At 49.9% G+C, this 26,646-nt stretch overlaps 1 protein-coding gene across 1 annotated transcript; it reads right to left on the minus strand.

Annotated features, from left to right (window-relative positions):
- Window positions 1-183: 183 nt before the first annotated feature.
- On the minus strand, window positions 184-25,063 carry P2RX3 (purinergic receptor P2X 3). Its single transcript, XM_069978794.1, has 11 exons — window positions 24,945-25,063; window positions 17,549-17,684; window positions 16,116-16,187; window positions 14,399-14,462; window positions 12,038-12,116; window positions 7,173-7,250; window positions 6,875-6,998; window positions 3,169-3,305; window positions 2,804-2,897; window positions 2,401-2,466; window positions 184-285 (listed from the first exon to the last, which is right to left on the minus strand). The coding sequence occupies exons 1-11, from the start codon at window positions 25,061-25,063 to the stop codon at window positions 184-186; spliced, it is 1,071 nt and encodes a 356-aa protein (XP_069834895.1).
- Window positions 25,064-26,646: the final 1,583 nt, after the last annotated feature.

The raw sequence follows: 26,646 nt of genomic DNA on the forward strand, positions 1-26,646 counted from the left end.
ATGGCTGCCAAATGCAGGGGTGGCATCAGAAATCTACAATAATAAAAACAATAAGAGTATATATAAGGACCATAAGCCCTCACCCGCCATCCCATGCTGGTTCAGGCTCTATAATCGTCTTTCCACCCATACAGAACAGTGTAACAACGTGAGAAATGAGAACATTGGGCGGCTGGTAACACATTATTGCGCAGTGAACTTACGTACCTCCTCAAACTTCTTTGCTTTGTACTGATCGGCGCCTTTCAGGAAGTTTAGTAAAATGATGTCACAGAGAACAGTACCCTGTAGAGGAGACACATGGAGGGGATTGGACGCTGTGGTACACAATAGGACATAATCACAGTATCCCAATAGAGATGTGAGACCGAGGAGCCAAATGTTACAGGGGAATATCCCTGAGACTCCAGGGGAACTATCGTGTATATCTGATGCAGCATTTATAATCATCACCATCAAGGCCAAATTATTTTTATCTCCCGATCTACATGCTGATCCAGGCCAGAGAGGCGTCAAAACATAAAGGGGTTCCCCGACCAAATAAATGTTTCCAGAATAATGTAGATAATCACAGCAGTCACACTCACCATACTGATCCTGGATGCTTCCCGGGTCCCCTGAGCCTCTGTATTTCCTCCTTTCCTTACGGACATGTGACTCCTGCAGGCAAGCACTGTAGGGGTCATCTCTGCGATCATCGATTGGCTGCTGGAAACGCATGTCAGTGTGGAGAGGAAAGAGGAACTACAGAGACTCTGGGGGCCCGGGAGGCATCAGAACAGGAGTTCAAGGGTCAGAAGGTGAGTTCATTATCTTCGCTAGAGATGAGCACATTTTTCAAAAATTTGGTTCACCAGGTTCGGGAATTTTTAACCGAACCTTAACGAACTGCACTAAAACAGATAAACAATTGTTTCGTTTTGGTGCAATACTTACCTGTCGGCACTCCGATGGTGTCCTCTTCTGTGCCGCCTCCAGCCCGGTTAGCCAATTACTGAGCGAAATGGGATAGCGGCGGTCAGCAATTGGCTGAACGGGCTGGAGGCGGCACAGAGAAGGACACCGGAGAAACAGGAGACACAGAAGACAAGGGACACACTAAAGACACAGGGGAGGACACCAGAGAGACAGAAGACACCAGCACACTGAAAGAGACACATGAGACACCAGAGAAACAAGGGACACACAGAAGACACCGGAGACACAGAAGACAAGGGACACACAGAAGACAAAGGACACACAGAAGACAAGGGACACACAGAAGACGCTAAAGACACAGAAGACAAGGGACACACAAAAGACAAGGGACACACAGAAGACAAGGGACACACAGAAGACAAGGGACACACAGAAGACAAGGGACACACAGAAGACACCGGAGACACAGAAGACAAAGGACACACAGAAGACGCTAAAGACACAGAAGACAAGGGACACACAGAAGACAAGGGACACACAGAAGACAAGGGACACACAGAAGACAAAGGACACACAGAAGACGCTAAAGACACAGAAGACAAAGGACACACAGAAGACACCGCAGACACAGAAGACAAGGCACACACTGAAGACAAAGGACACACAGAAGACAAAGGACACACAGAAGACAAGGGACACACAGAAGACACCGCAGACACAGAAGACTCGGGACACACTGAAGACAAAGGACACACAGAAGACAAAGGACACACAGAAGACAAAGGACACACTGAAGACAAAGGACACACAGAAGACAAAGGACACACAGAAGACGCTAAAGACACAGAAGACAAGGGACACACAGAAGACGCTGAAGACACCAGAAACACAGAAGACACCAGAGACTAAGAAGACACTGGAAACACAGGAGACACAGAAGAGGACACCAGAGATGCAGAAGACACACGAGACACCGGAGACACAGAAGAGGACACCAGAGATGCAGAAGACACACGAGACACCGGAGACACAGAAGAGGACACCAGAGATGCAGAAGACACACGAGACACCGGAGACACAGAAGAGGACACCAGAGATGCAGAAGACACACGAGACACCGGAGACACAGTAGAGCATATCAGAGACACAGGAGAGCATATCAGAGACACAGGAGAAACCGGAGACACCGAAAACAAAAGCGACAAAGGGGAGCACACCAGAGAGACAGAAGAGGACGGCAGGGGAGCGCAGACAGGTAAGCATATCATTTTTTTTTTTCTTAACAAATTTTTTCAAATGAAGCTTGCAAAAATCTCTATCTCACATTATCCTTCATTATTATTTTACATCATTCTGAGAAAATTGAATTATTAGTGTTACATCAAATACTGATACATCCACATGTATTAATAACTAATTCCAGGGCGTCTTCCCATTACTGCCCCCGGCTGATGATGAGCATACACATATATATATACTCACCACGCCCACTGATGTAAAGGCGGCCACGATATTGATGAGGGTCGGAATTATATTGAATTTCCCGGCCTGAAGATAAGATAAAAAACAGAAAATAAGGATAGAAGATATGAAGACGTACGATAAAGGAAGCGAAAGACGTCGCCTAATGTTGTCCAGAAAGACGTCGCACAATAGTCGCCCACTTTAAGGTCAGGCCTATTTTTACCCTAATGGACGTTTATCTTGAGGCCCCAAAATCAGGAGAGAAACAACACAAAGATGATCTAAGATGCAGAGATTTCTTTTTCGGTGTTCAGGATCGGCTCCTGGTTTTGCCTACAGCTACTGTGTGTGACTCCATAGTGATGGACACTAACACCTTCACGCGACCTCTCATCTATAGAAGACACTGCTTGGAGCTTACATTGCCATATACAAGGACATCGATTCTTATGCCAAAAGCCTTGATCAGGGTCCGGAACTCGGAGCCGTCGGAGCCCATGTAGTATCGGGCAAACCTGAAACAGACACAAGACAGCATAAACACCTATATATATATTTCCAACGGTGGTCAGAACTTTCCTCCACAACATGGGTGCAGAAATGCGTCAGTATTATGGTCGCCTGAAAGGGCCCGAATCTGATTCCCAGCAGCAGTGTCAGGAGAGGCGTCATGTATTACGTCCCCACCACTGATCAGCGAGGCTGGCATGGTGCCGATGTACATCACAGTGACCACCAGCCATTACTACATCTTCAGGAGAGAATTTTGGAAGAAACGGCAAATACCTGAAGTTGTATCCAGGAGACACGTTGTTTTTTTCGGAAACGCTGTCGAGTCTGGTGAAGCTATAACGTGGAATGCAGAGATCCCAAGACTGGTCGAGATCACAGAGCCAGCCGATCTTAATGCTCAGCACTCCTCCCTGCAACATAACACGACCACATGTAAGGGCCCTAACACACAGGACCATTATCCTGCAAATTGTCAGATTGTTTTTTTTAAATTTAAATGATAATTATTTAGTGTAAATGCAGCAACAATCAAACGAGAAATCGTTCAGTTTTGTGCCGACACCAAAATCATCGTTCACGATATTCAGTGTACAGTAATTCCGCATGGTTCCATCATTTGCCGGCCTCAGATTGTAGTAACGACCATCGTTCTGCGTAATATGGGGAACGGTTTCAGCTTAATGATAAATAGTTTGTGATCGTTTATTGTTAATTGTTAAAAAACGCTTCATCTAAATGGATCCTAAGACCACCGACACATCTGAGCCGACTGGGAGATGTATCCACCGATTGTCTATGAGTCACTAAGGTGCTGATCCTTCTGACAGACGCCTCGTCACATTTCACAGCTCATTAAGAGGTTGGATACAAACATATATTGATGTATAAGTTGGTGCTGAGGAGGCCTTAAAGTGTATCTGTCATGAAGCATGCTGACCTGATCAGGGTGAAATCCTGGGTATCCATGGTTACCACAATGCCAGGACAGTACTGCGCACAAGCCCATATGGTGGTATCCAAGGATAGCCAAACTGAAAGGGAGAAGACTCTGATCGGGTCAACATGCTTCATGACAAGTTTGCTTTAAGTGGTCCTCCGCATTGGGTGGTCCTTGATTGATGATTATCCAGCCATAATGGGGAGATATTTCTGTTGTGGAGCCTTAAAGGAAAAGTCCAGCGGAGGGGAAAAATATCATTGTAAAAGAACTTAATAACATAATAAAGAAAGTTCACGTCAGCCGGGTACCGGATGTAGGAGAAGGGGAAATATGAAGACTTTTGGCGGGGTTCAGGAGTGGGATGAGGCGCTGTGCGGGCATCGGGACAGGTAGGTATATTACCTTCCTTATTATGTCCCCCACCCCCATCCCCCTGCCGCCGGACTTCTCCATGAATGTTTTATAGTAATACCAGAATAACGGAACCAAGAAACACTTATTATTAGTGAGGACAGGGCTCTTCTCCAAGGAGACCATAACAATAGGGGAAAGAGTTGGTGGGTTAAACGAGTAATTAACTCAGCTGCTCAATGGTCTATAGAAGGTCCGCTCCTAGGAGAGTATAAAGGCCACATTTGACGGAATGATTATCGGCCGATATCGGCCGCTACGACCAATAGAAGTCCTGTGAAATCGAAGCCAGCGATCAGCTGACATCTTGAATGTCGGCTGATCGTTGTGTTGTTTGTCTTTCAAACGTGTTGAAAAACAAAAGACAATGATAACAGCGATCTGCTGCCGTTGTTCCGTGGAATGGGAGCGGCAGCAGTAGACGGTCACTATCCTCTATGGGCTGCCCGGACGATCTAACAGAGGATCAGACAATGGAGGATCAGACAGTGGGGGATCAGACAGCGGAGGACCAGACAGCGGGGGTTCAGACAGCGGAGGACCAGACAGCAGAGGATCAGACAGCGGGGGATCAGACAGCGGGGGATCAGACAGCAGAGAATCAGACAGCAGAGGATCAGACAGCGGGGGATCAGACAGCGGGGGATCAGACAGCGGAGGAAAAGACAGTGGGGGATCAGACAGCGGAGGACCAGACAGCGGGGGATCAGACAGCGGAGGACCAGACAGCAGAGGATCAGACAGCGGGGGATCAGACAGCGGGGGATCAGACAGCAGAGAATCAGACAGCAGAGGATCAGACAGCGGGGGATCAGACAGCGGGGGATCAGACAGCGGAGGAAAAGACAGTGGGGGATCAGACAGCGGAGGACCAGACAGCAGAGGATCAGACAGCGGGGGATCAGACAGCGGGGGATCACACAGCAGAGAATCAGACAGTGGGGATCAGACAGCGGGGGATCACACAGCAGAGAATCAGACAGTGGGGGATCAGACAGCGGGGGATCACACAGCAGAGGATCAGACAGCGGGGATCAGACAGATCAGACAGCGGGGGATCAGACAGATCAGACAGCGGGGATCAGAGTCGCCTGAGGCCTCGGAACAAGCAGAGCAGCAGAAGCCATGATCCACACATCTCCCTACCACATCTACTATAAATTAATGAAATCATTTTCTTGTTAAAAAGTTAATTTTAATAGTATTAAAAAAAACCTACAAACAACCAGAAGTGGAAACACATAAATAATTCACCATGAGATAAGAGGTTTTATCATTACTGGAGCAATTGGCGCTGAGCTCCGAGTGTTGTGGTCACCGAGGAAAAGAGACAATGAATCACACGAAGCAGAAATAACACAAGAAGAGCGATGGATGGGACGCTACGGCGGGGGAGGTGACGCTGCGGCGGGGGAGGTGACGCTACGGCGGGGGAGGTGACGCTGCGGCGGGGGAGGTGACGCTACAGTGGGGGAGGTGATGCTACGGTGGGGGAGGTGACACTACGGTGAGGAAGGTGACGCTACAGCGGGGGCGGTGACGCTACAGCGGGGGCGGTGACACTACGGCAGGGAAGGTGATGCTTCAGCGTCGGAGGTGGCGCTACGGCGGGGGAGATGATGCTACGGTGGGGAAGGTGACGCTACAGCGGGGGAGGTGATGCTACGGCGGGGGAGGTGACGCTACAGCGGGGGAGGTGATGCTACGGCGGGGGAGGTGATGCTACGGCGGGGAGGTGACGCTACAGTGGGGGAGGTGATGCTACGGCGGGGGAGGTGACACTACGGCAGGGAAGGTGATGCTTCAGCGTCGGAGGTGGCGCTACGGCAGGGGAGGTGACGCTACGACGGGGGAGATGATGCTACGGTGGGGGAGGTGACGCTACGGCAGGGGAGGTGACGCTACGGCGGGGGAGATGATGCTACGGTGGGGGAGGTGGCACTACGGCAGGGGAGGTGACGCTACGGCGGGGGAGATGATGCTACGGTGGGGGAGGTGACGCTACGGCAGGGAAGGTGACGCTACAGCGTCGGAGGTGGCGCTACGGCGGGGGAGATGATGCTACGGCGGGAGAGATGGTGCTACGGTGGGGGAGGTGACGCTAAGGCGGGGGAGGTGACGCTACGGCGGGGGAGGTGTGATGCTAAGACAGGAGAGATGACGCTACAGCACAGTATGTGATGCTACAGTCGGGAAGGTGATGCTACGACAGGGGATGTGACGCTACAGCGGGGGGATGTGACGCTACAGCGGGGGGATGTGACGCTACAGCGGGGGGATGTGACGCTACAGCGGGGGATGTGACGCTACAGCGGGGGGATGTGACGCTACAGCGGGGGGATGTGACGCTACAGCGGGGGGATGTGACGCTACAGCGGGGGGATGTGACGCTAAGACGGGGGACATGATGTTCTGTGGTCACAGGGGAGCATCTGAACTTCTCTTGGTCCAACCTACAGTTCAGCTAATGGTCTGTACCGACCACCCATCCTGTACTGACCCCCCATCCTGTACTGACCCCCCATCCTGTACTGACCACCCATCCTGTACTGACCACCCATCCTGCTCTTCATCTACTCTTATTATGGGCCCTATGACCAGACGTAGATCGATAGACACAGAACAAACCTTCTCAGCGAGATTAATGAAGTTCTGGCCGGCCAGTCTAACAATGTCTCCGAGTCTGAAGATTGGGCAGAATGGCGCTTTGTCCGGGTCGTAGCGGCAGTTCAGACTCGCCGGCAGGTTTCCCCTGTGGTTGAAGAAACAAATAATAAAGAGTTCAATGATGACGAACAGCTGAAACCTTTTGGTTTTATGGCCACGCAGTCCTCCGACATTCTGTGCATATATATATATATATATATATATCTACACATTCATCCACAGTATATAACAGGATCTACAATCTCCGGACGCCACTTACCTCTCAAAGTCAAAGATTGGAAATCTGACGCTGTTTTTGACAAAAATTGTGAAGTTTTCGGCTTCCAATAAGAGTGGCCTGAAAATACAAATAAAAAAAAAATACAATAAAAATACAATAAAATACAATAAAAAAAAAATAGATTTCAGATCCCTGGGGTGTGATGTGGGGCCGACCCTAGGGGTGTGTGATGTGGGGCCGACCCAGGGGTGTGTGATGTGGGGCCGACCCAGGGGTGTGTGATGTGGGGCCGACCCAGGGGTGTGTGATGCGGGGCCGACCCAGGGGTGTGTGATGTGGGGCCGACCCAGGGGTGTGTGATGTGGGGCCGACCCAGGGGTGTGTGATGTGGGGCCGACCCAGGGGTGTGTGATGTGGGGCCGACCCAGGGGTGTGTGATGTGGGGCCGACCCAGGGGTGTGTGATGAGGGGCCGACCCAGGGGTGTGTGATGCGGGGCCGACCCAGGGGTGTGTGATGCGGGGCCAATCCCAGGGGTGTGTGATGCGGGGCCGACCCAGGGGTGTGTGATGCGGGGCCGACCCAGGGGTGTGTGATGCGGGGCCGACCCAGGGGTGTGTGATGTGGGGCCGACCCAGGGGTGTGTGATGTGGGGCCGACCCAGGTGTGTGTGATGTGGGGCCGACCCAGGGGTGTGTGATGTGGGGCCGACCCAGGTGTGTGTGATGTGGGGCCGACCCAGGGGTGTGTGATGTGGGGCCGACCCAGGGGTGTGTGATGTGGGGCCGACCCAGGTGTGTGTGATGTGGGGCCGACCCAGGGGTGTGTGATGTGGGGCCGACCCAGGGGTGTGTGATGTGGGGCCGACCCAGGTGTGTGTGATGTGGGGCCGACCCAGGGGTGTGTGATGTGGGGCCGACCCAGGGGTGTGTGATGGGGGGCCGACCCAGGGGTGTGTGATGTGGGGCCGACCCAGGGGTGTGTGATGTGGGGCCGACCCTAGGGGTGTGTGATGTGGGGCCGACCCAGGTGTGTGTGATGTGGGGCCGACCCAGGGGTGTGTGATGTGGGGCCGACCCAGGGGTGTGTGATGTGGGGCCGACCCAGGGGTGTGTGATGTGGGGCCGACCCAGGGGTGTGTGATGTGGGGCCGACCCTAGGGGTGTGTGATGTGGGGCCGACCCAGGGGTGTGTGATGCGGGGCCGACCCAGGGGTGTGTGATGTGGGGCCGACCCAGGGGTGTGTGATGCGGGGCCGATCCAGGGGTGTGTGATGCGGGGCCGACCCAGGGGTGTGTGATGTGGGGCCGACCCAGGTGTGTGTGATGTGGGGCCGACCCAGGGGTGTGTGATGTGGGGCCGACCCAGGGGTGTGTGATGTGGGGCCGACCCAGGGGTGTGTGATGTGGGGCCGACCCAGGGGTGTGTGATGTGGGGCCGACCCAGGTGTGTGTGATGTGGGGCCGACCCAGGGGTGTGTGATGTGGGGCCGACCCAGGGGTGTGTGTTGTGGGGCCGACCCAGGGGTGTGTGATGTGGGGCCGACCCAGGGGTGTGTGATGTGGGGCCGACCCAGGGGTGTGTGATGTGGGGCCGACCCAGGGGTGTGTGATGTGGGGCCGACCCAGGGGTGTGTGATGTGGGGCCGACCCTAGGGGTGTGTGATGTGGGGCCGACCCAGGTGTGTGTGATGTGGGGCCGACCCAGGGGTGTGGGATGTGGGGCCGACCCAGGGGTGTGTGATGTGGGGCCGACCCAGGGGTGTGTGATGTGGGGCCGACCCAGGGGTGTGTGATGTGGGGCCGACCCTAGGGGTGTGTGATGTGGGGCCGACCCAGGGGTGTGTGATGCGGGGCCGACCCAGGGGTGTGTGATGTGGGGCCGACCCAGGGGTGTGTGATGCGGGGCCGATCCCAGGGGTGTGTGATGTGGGGCCGACCAGGGGCGCCGCAATCATGAGGCGACCTGAATCGTCTGCCTCAGGCGGCGCCACTAGCTGTCACCATGGGGGCGGCATTCAGTGGCAGATTATAATATGAGCGGTTCGGCGGCCGCCCACATTATAATCCGCCACTGACTGTACCATGTACTGGAGCCCCCCCGCCCCCGGGCAGTATCTGTAATGAGATGCTGTGAGCGGGGGAGACTGTATTCATAAGCGCCGCGCTGTACTGAATCAGCCGCGTGGTGCTGTTACTACAGCGCGGCGCTTATGAATACAGTCTCCCCCGCTCCCAGCATCTCATTACAGATACTGCCCGGGGGCGGGGGGGCTCCGGTACATGCATTCCACGTCCGTGATCCGTCAGGATCACGGAACGTGGGAATGCAGCCTTTAGTCCCCCGGGTGATGTGCGGCTGCCGGAGGTGTCCCGTCCTGTCCCCGGCAGCGCGCGCATCAGAGAGCTCCCTGTGCGCCGGAAGTCACAGCCGCAGGCGCATGGGGAGATCTGTGATGCGCGCGCTGCCGGGGACAGGACGGGACACCCCGGGCAGCCGCACATCAGCCGGGACAAGACCAGAGAGGCTCGACGGGGGAACGGAGGGCAGGTGAGTTGTGTGCTGTTTTTTGTTTTTGTTTTATCTGCTGTGCAGGGGGGGGGGAGAGGGGGACCATCTATAAGGTAGGGGGGGAAGGGGACCATCTATAAGGGAGGGGGGAAAGAGGGGGACGATCTATAAGGGAGGGGGGAAAGAGGGGGACGATCTATAAGGGGGGGGGACCATCTATAAGGGAGGGGGAGAGGGAAGAGGGGGACCATCTATAGGGGGGGGGCCATCTATAAGGGAGGGGGGGAAGGGGACCATCTATAAGGGAGGGGGGAAAGAGGGGGACGATCTATAAGGGAGGGGGGAAAGAGGGGGACGATCTATAAGGGAGGGGGGAAAGAGGGGGACGATCTATAAGGGGAAACCATCTATAAGGGAGGGGGAGAGGGAAGAGGGGGACTATCTATAGGGGGGAGAAGGGGACCATCTATAAGGGAGGGGGGAAAGAGGGGGACCATCTATAAGGGGGGGGCCATCTATAAGGGAGGGGGGACGATCTATAAGGGAGGGGGAGAGGGAAGAGGGGGACGATCTATAAGGGGGGGGACCATCTATAAGGGAGAGGGAAGAGGGGGACCATCTATAAGGGAGGGGGGAAAGAGGGGGACCATCTATAAGGGGGGGGGCCATCTATAAGGGAGGGGGAGAGGGAAGAGGGGGACTATCTATAAGGGAGGGGGACGATCTATAAGGGGGGGGACCATCTATAAGGGAGAGGGAAGAGGGGGACCATCTATAAGGGAGGGGGGAGAGGGGGACCATCTATAAGGGGGGGGCCATCTATAAGGGGGGGGGGCATCTATAAGGGAGGGGGAGAGGGAAGAGGGGGACTATCTATAGGGGGGGGAAGGGGACCATCTATAAGGGAGGGGGGAAAGAGGGGGACCATCTATAAGGGAGGGGGACCATCTATAAGGGGGGGGGACCATCTATAAGGGAGGGGGAGAGGGAAGAGGGGGACCATCTATAGGGGGGGGGGAAGGGGACCATCTATAAGGGAGGGGGGAAAGAGGGGGACCATCTATAAGGGAGGGGGGAAAGAGGGGGACCATCTATAAGGGGGGGCCATCTATAAGGGAGGGGGGAAAGAGGGGGACCATCTATAAGGGGGGGACCATCTATAAGGGAGGGGGACCGTCTATAAGGGGGGGGAAGAGGGGGACCATGTATAAGGGGGGGGAGGGGGACCATCTATAAGGGAGGGGGAGGGGGAGAGGGAAGAGGGGGACCATCTATAAGGGAGGGGGGAGAGGGGGACCATCTATAAGGGAGGGGGGAAAGAGGGGGACCATCTATAAGGGGGGGACCATCTATAAGGGAGGGGGACCGTCTATAAGGGGGGGGGAGAGGGGGACCATGTATAAGGGGGGAGGGGGACCATCTATAAGGGGGGGAAGAGGGGGACCATCTATAAGGGGGGAAGAGGGGGACCATCTCCTAAAAGATCAGCACCCTCCTCTCCTGACATCCTCTGTGCTGCTGGGACTTCTCCTATAGGATTAGCACCCTCATCTCCTGACATCCTCTGTGCTGCTGGGACCTCTCCTATAGGATTAGCCCCCTCCTCTCGTGACATCCTCTGTGCTGCTGGGACCTCTCCTATAAAGTCAGCCTCCTCCTCTCCTGACATCCTCTGTGCAGCAAGGGACCAAACATTATGTTTATTGGGGACAGCAGTGGGGGGGGCAGTAGTGGATTATAATGTGGGCGGATTGACGGGGGGGGGGGGGGCGTCATTCTATAGTTCGCCTCGGGCAGCAGAGAGGCTAGAATCACCCCTGGGGCCGACCCAGGGGTGTGTGATGTGGGGCCGACCCAGGGGTGTGTGATGCGGGGCCGATCCCAGGGGTGTGTGATGTGGGGCCGACCCAGGGGTGTGTGATGCGGGGCCGATCCCAGGGGTGTGTGATGCGGGGCCGACCCAGGGGTGTGTGATGCGGGGCCGATCCCAGGGGTGTGTGATGTGGGGCCGACCCAGGGGTGTGTGATGCGGGGCCAATCCCAGGGGTGTGTGATGCGGGGCCGACCCAGGGGTGTGTGATGCGGGGCCGATCCCAGGGGTGTGTGATGTGGGGCCGACCCAGGGGTGTGTGATGCGGGGCCGACCCCTAGGGGTGTGTGATGTGGGGCCGACCCAGGGGTGTGTGATGCGGGGCCGACCCCTAGGGGATGTATGACGCTGGTGGCTGCATGGTTGGAGGAGATTATAAGTCTGGCTATCCTGGTACTGTACGATCATCTGCTGATGGGTAATGTAAGTCCCCGGTTATGTTTCTAGGCTCTTTAAGGGATTCATCACCGACCTCCATTAGGAGGCACTAGAGAACGGACTCTTTCCCTTAGATAATCACTTACGTCCGGACGGTGTCGTTCTCCGTTGGGCACCAGCCTTGGATCTGACAATAAGATCGAACACAACGGCCGGTGAGAAAACCTGTAATACACAAGAAAATGTCTTCAACTAGTGCACAGGATCAGTGTGACCCCCGACCAGCCCCCTATCCACTCAGCGAGAGGGGTGTTCCATCACCAGGAGAGGTGGGGGGGGGGTGACCTCTAGAATCCCTTCAGAATTCTCACCCATCCTGGTACCTTCCTGCACTACTCAGGAGCGCAGCTCTGGAGGAGGCGTATTGCTATATCAGATGGGAATATACCAATATAATGATAATAATATACAAACCAAGGAGCATCTATGGGAGACAGACGGAAAGATCCCATCCATAACCTGGACGCATCTCAGGTAATGGTGCACGTGACATGAGCCGCCATGGACCCGGGAGAGAGAGGGCCGGCTGGGAATCTGTCCTGAGATCCCTCTCTATGGACCCCGGGATACAGAGGACGGTGCAAGTGACATGAGCCGCCATGGACCCCAGGATAGAAAGGGTCGGGGTGACAATCTGTCCTGAGATCCCTTCTCCATGGACCCCGGGAGAGAGAGAGCCTAAGAGCATGGAAAGGTGAGGGGGGCAAGCAGCATGTGGTGTATAATGTATAGTAACTGTATAACCCTGATAACACAGCAGCTGGATATGTGATATATAAGTTACTGTACAGTATAGCAATCAGCATGTGGAGTATAATGTATAATAACTGTATAACCCTGATAACACAGCAGCAGCTGGATATGTGATATATAAGTTACTGTACAGTATAGCAGCATGTGGTGTATAATGTATAGTAACTGTATAACCCTGATAACACTGCAGCTGGATATGTGATATATAAGTTACTGTACAGTATAGCAATCAGCATGTGGTATATAATGTATAGTAACTGTATAACCCTGATAACACAGCAGCTGGATATGTGATATATAAGTTACTGTACAGTATAGCAATCAGCATGTGGTGTATAATGTATAGTAACTGTATACCCCTGATAACACAGCAGCTGGATATGTGATATATAAGTTACTGTGCAGTATAGTAGCATGTGGTGTATAATGTATAGTAACTGTATAACCCTGATAACACAGCAGCTGGATATGTGATATATAAGTTACTGTACAGTATAGCAGCATGTGGTATATAATGTATAGTAACTGTATAACCCTGATAACACAGCAGCAGCTGGATATGTGATATATAAGTTACTGTACAGTATAGCAGCATGTGGTATATAATGTATAGTAACTGTATAACCCTGATAACACAGCAGCTGGATATGTGATATATAAGTTACTGTACAGTATAGCAGCATGTGGTATATAATGTATAGTAACTGTATAACCCTGATAACACAGCAGCTGGATATGTGATATATGTTACTGTACAGTATAGCAGCATGTGGTGTATAATGTATAGTAACTGTATAACCCTGATAACACAGCAGCTGGATATGTGATATATAAGTTACTGTACAGTATAGCAAGCAGCATGTGGTATATAATGTATAGTAACTGTATAACCCAGATAACACAGCAGCTGGATATGTGATATATAAGTTACTGTACAGTATAGCAGCATGTGGTATATAATGTATAGTAACTGTATAACCCTGATAACACAGCAGCTGGATATGTGATATATAAGTTACTGTACAGTATAGTAGCATGTGGTATATAATGTATAGTAACTGTATAACCCTGATAACACAGCAGCTGGATATGTGATATATAAGTTACTGTACAGTATAGCAGCATGTGGTATATAATGTATAGTAACTGTATAACCCTGATAACACAGCAGCTGGATATGTGATATATAAGTTACTGTACAGTATAGCAGCATGTGGTATATAATGTATAGTAACTGTATAACCCTGATAACACTGCAGCTGGATATGTGATATATAAGTTACTGTACAGTATAGCAGTATGTGGTGTATAATGTATAGTAACTGTATAACCGTGATAACACAGCAGCTGGATATGTGATATGTGTGTATAGCTGAGTGTAAGTGCAGGCACATTGTAGCAGCAGTGTGTATGATTTGAAGGGAGACTTCCTGGGGCAGAGTAAAGGGCTGTAGACCCCGCTATGCAGATCATGCCCCTCCCCCTCCCACCCAGTACAGGGAGCTCTTTAACCAAAGCAATGCTCTTAAACCAAGTCACAATTTAGAAAAACTGTGATCTCTTCTTACAAAACACTCTCAATCCAAGTTACTCTTAAACCAAGGTACCACTGTATATGGGAATATAGTAATGTATATATATATATATATATATATATATACTGTATGAAGGAATATAGCAATGCGAGTTCTCACCGTTAGACGTGGGCTTGTTTCTGGTGCAGCTGCTGTCATTGTTGCATCTATACTTATCATCAGTCTGAATAAAGAAAGAGACACAGACATCTATTACTTAGGAGAAGGACTGACATTAGGTGGGCAAACTGGGTAATTGCCAGGTCCTCCACCCCAAAGGGCTCCTTTACTGCTGTGGGGAAGTATCTTGTGTTGCTCTGGGGTATTTGTTGGGGAGGTATCTTGTGTTGCTCTGGGGTATTTGCTGGGGAGGTATCTTGTGTTGCACTGGGCTATCTGTTGGGGAGGTATCTTGTGTTGCTCTGGGGTATTTGTTGGGGAGGTATCTTGTGTTGCACTGGGCTATTTGCTGGGGAGGTATCTTGTGTTGCACTGGGCTATTTGTTGGGGAGGTATCTTGTGTTGCACTGGGCTATTTGCTGGGGAGGTATCTTGTGTTGCTCTGGGGTATTTGTTGGGGAGGTATCTTGTGTTGCTCTGGGCTATCTGTTGGGGAGGTATCTTGTGTTGCACTGGGCTATTTGCTGGGGAGGTATCTTGTGTTGCACTGGGCTATTTGTTGGGTAGGTATCTTGTGTTGCTCTGGGCTATTTGTTGGGGAGGTATCTTGTGTTGCTCTGGGGTATTTGTTGGGGAGGTATCTTGTGTTGCACTGGGCTATTTGCTGGGGAGGTATCTTGTGTTGCACTGGGCTATTTGTTGGGGAGGTATCTTGTGTTGCACTGGGCTATTTGCTGGGGAGGTATCTTGTGTTGCTCTGGGGTATTTGTTGGGGAGGTATCTTGTGTTGCTCTGGGCTATTTGTTGGGGAGGTATCTTGTGTTGCTCTGGGGTATTTGTTGGGGAGGTATCTTGTGTTGCACTGGGCTATTTGCTGGGGAGGTATCTTGTGTTGCACTGGGCTATTTGCTGGGGAGGTATCTTGTGTTGCTCTGGGGTATTTGTTGGGGAGGTATCTTGTGTTGCACTGGGCTATTTGTTGGGGAGGTATCTTGTGTTGCTCTGGGGTATTTGCTGGGGAGGTATCTTGTGTTGCACTGGGCTATTTGCTGGGGAGGTATCTTGTGTTGCTCTGGGGTATTTGTTGGGGAGGTATCTTGTGTTGCACTGGGCTATTTGTTGGGGAGGTATCTTGTGTTGCTCTGGGGTATTTGTTGGGGAGGTATCTTGTGTTGCTCTGGGGTATTTGTTGGGGAGGTATCATGTGTTGCTCTGGGGTATTTGCTGGGGAGGTATCTTGTGTTGCACTGGGGTATTTGCTGGGGAGGTATCATGTGTTGCACTGGGGTATTTGCGGTGAGGTATTTTGTGTTGGCGGCAAGGTGGCAAAGGTAGCACCACCCTGGGGCCCTGGGAAGACCATGGTACTGTATATGGCACATGCTAGTTGAGGGACGAGGTCTGTTACAGATTGGGCACTGAGGCCGGGGCCCATCACCTTTCATTACTGAGGGGACACCTCTGGCTCTGAGGGACTCAGCACGTGGAGTTTGCACCTCTGACTCCGCTTTGGGGCTAAACCCTCCAGATAGGCAGCTGGGTAGGATGCAGCTCCCAAGTTTACTGATTTGGTGGCGTTATACTGACATTCGATGACATAGTTAAAGGTATTTAATAGGAGGCATCATCATCACGAGGAGGCGCCTCGAGGTACAGCAATGGGCACCATCCAAGCTACAGCCAGTCATGATGGAGACCCCCCTCGTGTTTTACTCACCTCCGGACAATGAGCTTGCTCCTGCTTTGGGGTTGTTATAAGTTTTGTCAGGATTACAAACACCGAGGATCCCTAAGAGAGCCAAAAATAGAAATAAGAGAGTAACGTGTAACATCGAGAAAAAACGAGGAGGACAGGGGATCTGGGCTGATGCTCGAGGTCTGGGAGATCTGTAACTACTCATTGTCTGGAAAGTCACACATACAAAGAACGTCACAAAAAGTTTTCCAGATATCTCCATCCAGATGGTGAGAAGTTTCGAACCATCCTCTGGGGTGAGAGGCCAATAGGAGGCCTCAGAGTCACCCGTGTCTCTAGGATACAATACAGATGAAGAAAAAGATGGAAGGAGATGACGGCTGCCATGTACCAGATGTGATAAATATACTGTGTGTAACATTCATGTACAGATCATCACTCTGGTCTTGTGGTTGCTCCTGACCATTCTCCAGCCCTGGCCTATGTCAACACTGCACGGTACATAACATGGAGGCAGCTCATCCAGCTGCCACGGGGGCCTCGCTAAGTGCACCGTAGAGTCAGATGACTATGAGGTTGTGGGTCAGTCGAGGCGCCATCTGATCCTTTCTACTGTTACGTTGCTGACCGGCCTTTAGCCTTTATCTATAATAGCTTTGGAATAGTCCATTATTATTCATAGCTCGAAGTTTGGACTGCTACGGATCCCTACTACACATCCCTGTGCCCTCAATGTTACCTGGACACACCCAGGATTGATAATAAAAAATACCTAAAAAATGGTTACATCAAGTATTCTCCCAGATATCTATTGCGTCAAGGTCATTGAAGGTGTGTAAGATGTCATTGTATGGAAGCAGCTGAGCAAGGATCAGAAGAAGCTTCAGTATCGGTGGCACAAGAGTAGGTAGAGTAGACGAGGTCGAGGCGAGTCTAGAGTCCTATAGGCCATCGCCGGGAAAGAAGCCAATCACTGCCATTATTGTCGGTATCACGTCATCAGTTTACATGGAGGACGAGTTTCCAACAAAAGATGGAGCAGACCAGTGAATGTTCATTAGCCCTGTACATAGGGCAACTTTTAGGTACGTTCATTCAGATGATATTCGGGCCATGTAATAACCATAACAATGGCGAGTTCTAGCCGTCGCACCCCATCCATAAATTACATAGCGAAATATATGGCCAGATAGTGGATTGTAAAGCCACCTGGGATCACTGGGGATCCACACCCTGATATCTGTTAGAAAATCCATGGGTTCCAGTTATATCTCATCCATCAGCCACAATATGGAACCATTCTATCAATGTCTTATAGAGAGGAGCTCTTTATAGCCCACATCCATCGTCACGATTTCAGAACCTCCAGAACTGATCAGAACTTTTCTTTATATTGTAAAATTTTTTATTCAACTAAAAGAGATATAAAGATGTAAGAGAAGTCTGAGCGTTACCTGTGGCGGCATGACATAGTCCGCTACATCCATCACTCTGTTACTGTAGCGTCCAACGCCCTTGACCTTTGTCATAACGGAAGACTCAATGGAGGAGTCACGGATCTGATACGCCTTCTCATGAAGAAAAACCCAACTGGAAGAAGAGGTAGAGAAAGCAACATGGCTTACAGCCCAAAGGCAGGTATATATAACACATGGGTATGCTCTTCAACATTGTAACCGAAAAGAACGAGTCATGGAAGGTGGAAAGCACAGGCTAGAGGGACATGGTAATGGTCAGAATTAAGGGCATAAAGTCTACAAAGTCACCGTAAAGTGTGTGTCACCTGTATAACGTGTCAGTGCATGATCTCTGGGATTCCCGAAAACTGAGATCCTCATCTATGTGACATATAGCACCTGAGCAATGACAACCTGGCTGCCATACTACCAGAGCTAGTGCCCTTTAAGGACATCAATGACCCCACTGAAGCTCTCCAGTCCTGTGCTTAATCACTGTGCCCGCCCCTGGACACTTCCTTGAAGTTTCACATCCGCTATTAGTTTAAAAGAGTCCACCATAACTTGCACTTTACCACCAACCTAACAGTGTTTAAAATATGCCATGTACTTCTACACTTTGATACTTGTTTTTGGTATGCTGTTCACGCTAATGTGTTGCTTTCTACTGTTAAACTTGAAAAAAAGTGTTATAAAAATGCAGTGTATTCATTATTTGCTTATATTATTTATACAATTTTGCACAATTCAATACTATATATATACAACTTAAATCTGCATGTCCGGCGCTACGCAGCAAATCCTTCAGCACTCCGGAGAGGAAAAACCCCATGTGGAGGAAACCTCAAGCAAACTATGGCTGGAGGAGTGCCCTTCTCTTTACCAACCTGTAACTTATCAAATTACATTACATATACAATGAGTACATCTAACATATAAGAGATATAATATTATACCCCACCCTTCTCAAAGTAATCAATATATACTCCATTAATAGAGTGCTGTGTATGAGCCCCATGCAGGGATTTACAGCCACTTCCACGCTGTGACTATCGCTGAGGTTACTAGTGTCTGTCGGAAGGATGTTCTGCTAAGCAGTGACATCCCAGGTCGCTTAGTTGGAGTCTGGAGGACCTGCAGCCATGGCGGCGCGCTTAGGTCACATAGACCGCTCCCATTAGCACAAGCAACAGCAGGCCTGCTCCTGGAACACCTTGGTGACATGGCCGCACCCCTGTCCATAACTAAACCAATATAAGGCTGTGCTGTCCGCACCTGAGGGGTCAGTTTACTGTTAAAGGATAAGTCCAGTGATTTCTAAAATGCGGCAGCTGGCAGGGGAAGGTGGGAAAGTGATTATAAGCAGGAACTTCCCTCTCCCCGTGCATGCGGTGAGCGGCAGGACCGGCCTTAGGACCCCCGCCAGGCTCTGGGATCTCCGGCTCTGACATGTCACAAGCCAGCTGATGTCTGATGGGTGGGATGCCGCTCCAGTCACTGATTGGCTGAGCGGGCTGTGTGGTGTACCCCCGGAGGTGTTATATCGGAGGAGCGGCTGGTCACTTGCTAGGTGTTGTGGTGGGAAACACTTCTGTGGTGGATGGCCGAGATACAGCCGGACCTCGGGATGTTGTCACGTGATGCCAGTGCCTGGTGGGCACAAAGTGACCCTACTGGATAGTAGGACCCGCCACTCACAGAAAGGGGAGATTGTCCCAAGGTTGCGGTGTGTACTGTGTCGGTAGTTTTCATGAATAATCACAGAGTCTCCGGTTATAGTTAACTCGGTTTACTATTTGTAAATGTGCAGCAGGTAATACAGGTTCAACAGTATAAGGTTCTTTAGGGATAATTATCGCTCCGTGTAATAAAGACAACGATCAGCCGATGACAATGATCATCAGCTGATTGTTGATATAGGTTAGAACCTATAATTGTCCAGCGCCGACCACGCATCGCTGCGTGTAATAGTGGTGCGTGGCCGCCGACTGACGATTTACATTACCTATCCACGCTCCAGGGATGCTCCTGCGGTCTACTTCTCCGCGGATCCCTCCCGTTCTAGCTTCAGAGCGTCCTGTCTGAGCTAAAGTATACAGTTTAAGCAAGGGCTGCAAGGACATGGGTAACGATATCCATGCAGCCCTAGTTAAACGATTATCGGGCCATGTAATAGGCCCAGTAAACAAGCGCCGATCTAGCAGATCGTCGCTCGTTAACGTTAACAGTTGTTATCGGGCCCCTATCGGCCCGTCTAATAGTAGCCTTAGACAAAGTCTCTGAAACACGCTTGACAAAGTTCCAATAAACACTTGACGATAGAACGACCAGATCTGTAGTTGAAGTGCAGTGTGGGACACCAGAGCTGTCCATCAGCTGGGACATCCGCATCTGGTCCCGCCACTCACTGCAGGCACGGGGAGAGGTAAGTGCCTACTTGTAATCAATTTCCCCCCTCCCCCTGCTGGCCGCCGGATTTTAGGAACAGCCAGACTTCCCCTTTAATTATACCACCCCGCACCATGATCCAAGAGTATGACCGGTGGGATTTTCTCTCCTCAATAATTACAATGACAACAAGGACTAGGATGGAAAAGGAGGCTGGAATGGAGGTTGGGGTGGAAGCTGGGATGGAGGTTGGGGTGGAAGCTGGGATGGAGGTTGGGGTGGAAGCTGGGATGGAGGTTGGGGTGGAAGCTGGGATGGAGGTTGGGGTGGAAGCTGGGATGGAGAGATGTGGGTAACACCATGAACTCCAGCATGTCATAGGCTGTATCCATGTTTTCCACGACACCCTAGGGCTGCATCCAACTTCTTCAGCCGCTGGCCAGCTGTTTGTGACAAAGTTCTTTTCATCCCCGAGGTCGCTGACATCAGTAAGTACTTACTGATGTCAGTGACCTCCAGGATGAAACAAACTTTGTCACAGATGGCCGGCTGGTTTGCGCATGCACATGAAGATGCCCGTCTCCGACGGGACATCTTCCTGGCACTTGCGCTGTGATGAGTCCACTATGCATATATGAATATGCATAGTGGGCGGTACTGGGGGGGGGGCCTATGTTCCTCGAAACGCGTAAATATTGTGCACTTTTAATAAATGTTTTAACTTTTTTCTGCCTCTAACTGTTGGAGTCTTTTGGGCAGCGCTAACATTTATGGATTAGCCACGCACCATTTTTGTACTTAGACTAGCCTTATCCCCATGGGCCCCTACCTGTGAGCATCCCGTTTGGACTCTCCTAGTTGGCTTGCAGCCCTGCACTCTCCACCAAAGCACCGTATCCTGGTATCTTCTGATGACCTGGTACCCATTTGGGTGATATGCATAAAGCCCAAGGGGCTTGAAGGTGAGCACCCCATCAGCTCCTTGGTGCTGCCGCCTGGCCTTTTCTCTCTCCCTTGTCCGCCATCGGAGAGGATCGTGCTTGTACTCCAGAGATTTGCTCTTAGCGATACTTTGTAAACTTCAACAAATTCTTGGTAACGTAAACAATAAAAATGAGCCCATCAGTGACCGCCAAGTGTGAGGATCACCGTACTGCCTTAGACTTAAGAGGCACAGATCTCCACATTACAGATCCCATAGGGGCAGCAGTCCTCTCCACAGTCCTCCGAAATGGTCCCATATCATACTGACTGACGGGTCAAGGTCTCATCAACTCATCCAGACAAGAGCTGCTTCTCTACCTTCAGTCTACAGGGGATTTATAGGTTAAATAAAAGTGCCTCAGCTCTAACCCTACGTGTTGTCAGTGACCAAAGGATGAATATGAAAACCGAGCAGACTCTGCGCAATATGTGCAGTCACAGGAATAAGGCTATATATATATATATATATATATATATATATATATGCAGCCATAGGAATACAACTATATATGCGTGCAGTCACAGGTATATGGTTATATAAGTGCAGTCATAGGGATACGGTTGTATATGTGCAGTCATAGGGATACAGCTGTATATGTGTTTGGTGTCCCACCACGGGTATTGCTGGTTGCACCCTTCGCAAAAGCCTGGATGTCGCTGTTATAAGTGTATGTACTCAGATGTTGCACGACTGAAGTATGTAAAGGGTTATTGTTTATTTGTGTGTCACATGGATCTATGAACCTATAGGAGTCTGTTCTTCTTCTATCCTATCATCTCTCTTCTTACTTCTTCTTCATGCACTCTTCACCCACTCACAGCGCACCTTACAGGGCGCTGTAGCTAGGAAGTCACGTGGGTAGAGGATGTGTATTGGTTCTTTTGTATTGGACATTGTAGAGGAAGGACGCAAGCTTGAAAGCTCCCAACAGTGGTTCCTTTGGGCCCTGGTCCTCTGTCAGGTCCCCAGCCTGTAACATAGTCTTAGGCTGCATTCACATGTTCTGTGAAGGATTCGTGCACAGGGACAAATTTATAGCCCATTGCTTTGTATTGGGCTATTCACCTGTTTAGTGTTTTCATGGATCTCCAATCTGTTACATTTAAAAACAGGACATGTCATAACTCAGAATGGAAGCACGGTTCTGATTCTACATAGAAATCAATGAGATCAGTGTTTTTCACAGTTGTACACGGATGACGGACTGTTTTGCACGAATCACGGAGGTAGCTGGCAGACCACAATCACGGACCAGGAAAAAAACTGAACGTGTGAATGCAGCCTAACAGTTTCTCTTTGTGTTAGTGTAAAAACCCTACAGGAGAGGACATGTCAGAGATCATCTCAACCCATGTCGTGGACTAGGAGAGTAACAGTGCAGGACAGTATCCACTAAAGCCAAAGGAAGCTAGGAACTCATCCGGATAGAGCAAAGTTGCTGAAAGCCTAGGAACTCTATCTCGCAGCGCAGTTGGCAGCAGGAAATCCTCAGCATTCCGCTCATCCCAGGTAACAGGGTCTGGGGCTTGTGTCACCCTCTGGGACGGGTCCCCCTACATAGGTGGTTAATTCCGACCAAAGTCGATGCACGGGCACAAGTATTCTCTTATCTCTACCTCATCCTCCAACATCCCAGCAGAGCACATTACTACTTGGCTTGAAACTCTTAAGACATTCTCCTCTCTGCTCCTTTGTTTCTTCTACCTATCTCTCAGTCAGCACGACTGTACTCCTCGCTATACTCCTGTCACAGAGCTGGATCCTGTGTTATCAAGTGTAACTTCTACTGGCAAAGCAAAGTTGTATGTTCTGCTGCACACCAGTACTTTCAGAGTAAACGAGAGATTATTTATGGCAAAGCGACTCTGTGATTCTTTGCCCCGCACAGTACACACGCACTTCTAGGGACATTTCCCCTTTCTCTACACCTACACCACTCTGGACCCCTGTGACAGTAGCCCACGGGACCCCTCAACAGCCCAGCAGGTCACTGACCACCGCACGGCCCTTTAAACTAAAAGCAGGTGTGCCACCATACCTGTCTGCCCAACCGGCACTGGCATAACGAATAGAGATGAGCGTCACACCTGACCAGCTAGCAAGTGACTGGCCGTTCCCCCACCATAGCCCAGTGGGGGCTCACCACATTTTTAGTCATAGGGATACAGATGTATATAAGTGCAGTCATAGGGATACGGTTGTATATGTGTGCAGTCATAGGGATACGGCTGTATATAAGTGCAGTCATAGGGATACGGCTGTATATAAGTGCAGTCATAGGGATACGGCTGTATATAAGTGCAGTCATAGGGATACGGCTGTATATAAGTGCAGTCATAGGGATACGGCTGTATATAAGTGCAGTCACAGGGATACGGCTGTATATGTGTGCAGTCATAGGGATACGGCTGTATATTAGTGCAGTCATAGGGATACGGCTGTATATGTGTGCAGTCATAGGGATACGGCTGTATATGTGTGCAGTCATAGGGATACGGCTGTATATAAGTGCAGTCATAGGGATACGGCTGTATATAAGTGCAGTCACAGGTATATGGCTGTATATAAGTGTGTTCATAGGGATACGGCTATATATGTGCAGTCATAGGGATACGGCTGTATATAAGTGCAGTCATAGGGATACGGCTGTATATAAGTGCAGTCATAGGGATACGGATGTATATAAGTGCAGTCATAGGGATACGGTTGTATATGTGTGCAGTCATAGGGATACCGCTGTATATGTGTGCAGTCATAGGGATACGGCTGTATATAAGTGCAGTCATAAGGATACGGCTGTATATAAGTGTGTTCATAGGGATACGGCTATATATGTGCAGTCATAGGGATACGGCTGTATATGTGTGCAGTCATAGGAATACGGCTGTATATAAGTGCAGTCATAGGGATACGGCTGTATATAAGTGCAGTCACAGGTATATGGCTATATATGTGCAGTCATAGGTATACGGCTGTATATGTGTGCAGTCATAGGGATACGGCTATATATGTGTGCAGTCGTAGGGATACAGCTGTGTATGTGCAGTCACAGGGATACAGCTATATACACAGCTATAGGGATACGGATGTATATGTGTGCAGGCATAGGGATACGGATGTATATGTGTGCAGTCAGGCATATGGTTATATATGGGCAGTCAGAGGGATACCACTATATATGTGCAGTCACGGGTATACGGCTATATATGGGCAGTCAGGAATATGGCTATATATTAGCAATCACAGGCCTAGGCTATATATAAGATAATGGTATAGAGGAATTGTCGGCCTTTGAACCTATTTCTCATATAAATGGGCACCATAGTAAAAGCCTTCCTATAGGAGTGATGATGGACACCAGGTAGGACAATATGTCCATCACGAAAAATAATCTTGTATCATGGGTTACATGGGTCTTATGTGAGCAGTAGGGATCATAAGGACGATCACCACATGGCATGCCCTCTTCTCTATCACACACCCCAGTCTTCTGACCACACTGAGCTTCAGCTGGAACATAAATCTATAATATCCCCATAATACACGGCCCGCAGACGTATAATGGTACCTTCTCCGCACACCTCCGTAGGGTCCGTGCACACCGCTCCGAGGCCTCAGTCTTCATAGTTATACAGTTAATAGGGCTGGTTAAAGAGTCCACCAAGTGCAACCTGTAACTCTACTGGGTTCATCTAGAGAGGGGCAGCTACCAAGTGCCCCATAATACGGTGATCAGAATAAATCCTGGGATCAACATCTTATCTGCAGAGCTCTAGATCCATTGTGCCCTGTCCTCTAGAGAAAACACTGTCTACAAAACCCTCCTCGCTCCACTATCTCCCGACTTGTTATCCAGTGGTCTCCACCTTTTCTCCATCACCGTCCTAGAAAAGTCTCAGAAGTTCAGACACCGATACAAATTATACACCCTGTCCTTATACAAAGAGGTCAAAAGCAAGTAACAGAGGCAACCTGTAGATATGAGGCCTCCCCCCATTGTCCGTGTCCACATCTACTCACCACACAAAGTAGGTGATGATGAGGAGCTGCACGGCCCTGTTGATGACTCCGATGGTCCAGCTTTTCACCACCACTGACTTGGTCGTCTCGTAGGTGAAGAAGTCTGTGACACAACCCATGTTCCTGGAGATTCCTCTGGAGTTGGGGTCTTTGGAGTACAGCTAGTCCCCACACGTCCTCTTTCTCCGGCCGATGCTTCTAGCTGCTCAGGAGGTGTCTTAATCTTGAAGGCGTCTTAAGAGTGTTTGGTTCTTTAGCACTTTTACTAAATGAAGACGATAACTCCTCATATATTATTAAAGCTTTAACTCACAAAGACCCTTTTAGCTGTAATTACCACATCCAGCCTGGGGGACTAGGATTCTCAATCTTCTTTGGTAATCTCGACGATTTTTTCGGTGACCTCCTCCAGAAGTGACAGCGCCAAGATGTGAGCGTTCAGGAAATGTTTCTCCATACGGCTCTTATCTGATCTTTAAGTGATCTTTCTTCGTTTCTTCTGGAATCCTCCACGGACTGTTAAAATGTTTCTATTTGTAAAACTCAATTACGGCAGATGAAGTCAGAAGGAATATAATAACATCAAGAGAAAGACCTCTCCCCGCACCAGATACTTCTGGGAAGATAATACACTTAACAAACAGAGAGGAGACATCGCAACGAGGCAAAAAATAACACCGACGACCCAAGCCTCGTAATCATGAGTCTCCATCGAGACCTCATGTAATGGTGCCAATCACATGACCCCCCCCGTGATGTCTGCTGCTCAAGTCATGGACATCACAGGACAATGGGTGTGCTCAGGTTCTGTAGAGAGGACCCCAGGATCTACTGTGTACACCAGAACCAGGGAAGTCCAGTCAGGTTACACCAAGGAAAATGGCGACCTGGCAGGACACTATGGCTGACTAGAATTTATAATGGATGTGCAAGCTACAAAATATTACATTTACAGCGGTCAACTCCAAAAACACATAAATTCTCCTTTTACAGTGAATAATCTATATAGAGCTCCATGAACTCACTGCTGTTACAGTAAAGAATCCCTTCTGTGCTGATGTAGAGTATGTCCCCTTGTTACAGATCCAGTTACTCCCCGAGCGGTCTGACTAGTCATCTGTAGAACTCCCCGCAGGGCTGGCAGTGAGATCCTGTTCTCACACTTTGATCCAGGTGCAATCCGTTTAACGTATACATTTCATGGAAAAAAAACCAGATGTAATAAATGGATGCAAAAATGGACGCAATTGTGTATCATTCGGTTTTCCATTGACTTCTATTATAAAAAAAAAAAAAAAACTAATCCAAACGGATGTGTTTTTTTTAATGGACACAAAAGTAGAATTGACTTCGTTTTTCTGTCCTTTAAAAGTAACCAATTAAAAACGGATATGTTGAACAGATTGCAAAAACGCAGTGTGAACCCAGCCTTATGGGGTGACAGGTCTAATGACAGTACAGAGAGGGTTCGATCGTCAGGACAGATGTCCCCTTCCCGGAGGGGGCATTAGACTTTCCATACAGGAAGCCCCTCCCCCTCCTATTTTTATGGTCCTTTCTTAAATAATACCGTCAGTCTATCTTCCAGCCGTGTCTGGGTTATTCCCACTTTGTCATCTTTTTCCTCATACATTATTCATTGCAGTTCATTCATTTTATTGGTCGGCCTTCTGGCATTGATGCAATTTAAAGGTTTTTGTTT

Source organism: Dendropsophus ebraccatus, chromosome 8 (assembly GCF_027789765.1).
Source record: "Dendropsophus ebraccatus isolate aDenEbr1 chromosome 8, aDenEbr1.pat, whole genome shotgun sequence".
NCBI classification, from domain to species: domain Eukaryota; kingdom Metazoa; phylum Chordata; class Amphibia; order Anura; family Hylidae; genus Dendropsophus; species Dendropsophus ebraccatus.

What these genes read in the sequence shown, in the direction of transcription:
- P2RX3 (XM_069978794.1), bottom strand. Translation starts at nt 25,063, where the DNA reads ATGGGTTGTGTCACAGACTTCTTCACCTACGAGACGACCAAGTCAGTG. An exon ending in ACTATGTCATGCCGCCACAG is followed by an intron (nt 16,188 to 17,548) that starts GTAACGCTCAGA and finishes TGGCTCTCTTAG; the next exon opens with GGATCCTCGGTGTTTGTAAT. An exon ending in GAGAACGACACCGTCCGGAC is followed by an intron (nt 7,251 to 12,037) that starts GTAAGTGATTAT and finishes TTGTATTTTCAG; the next exon opens with GCCACTCTTATTGGAAGCCG.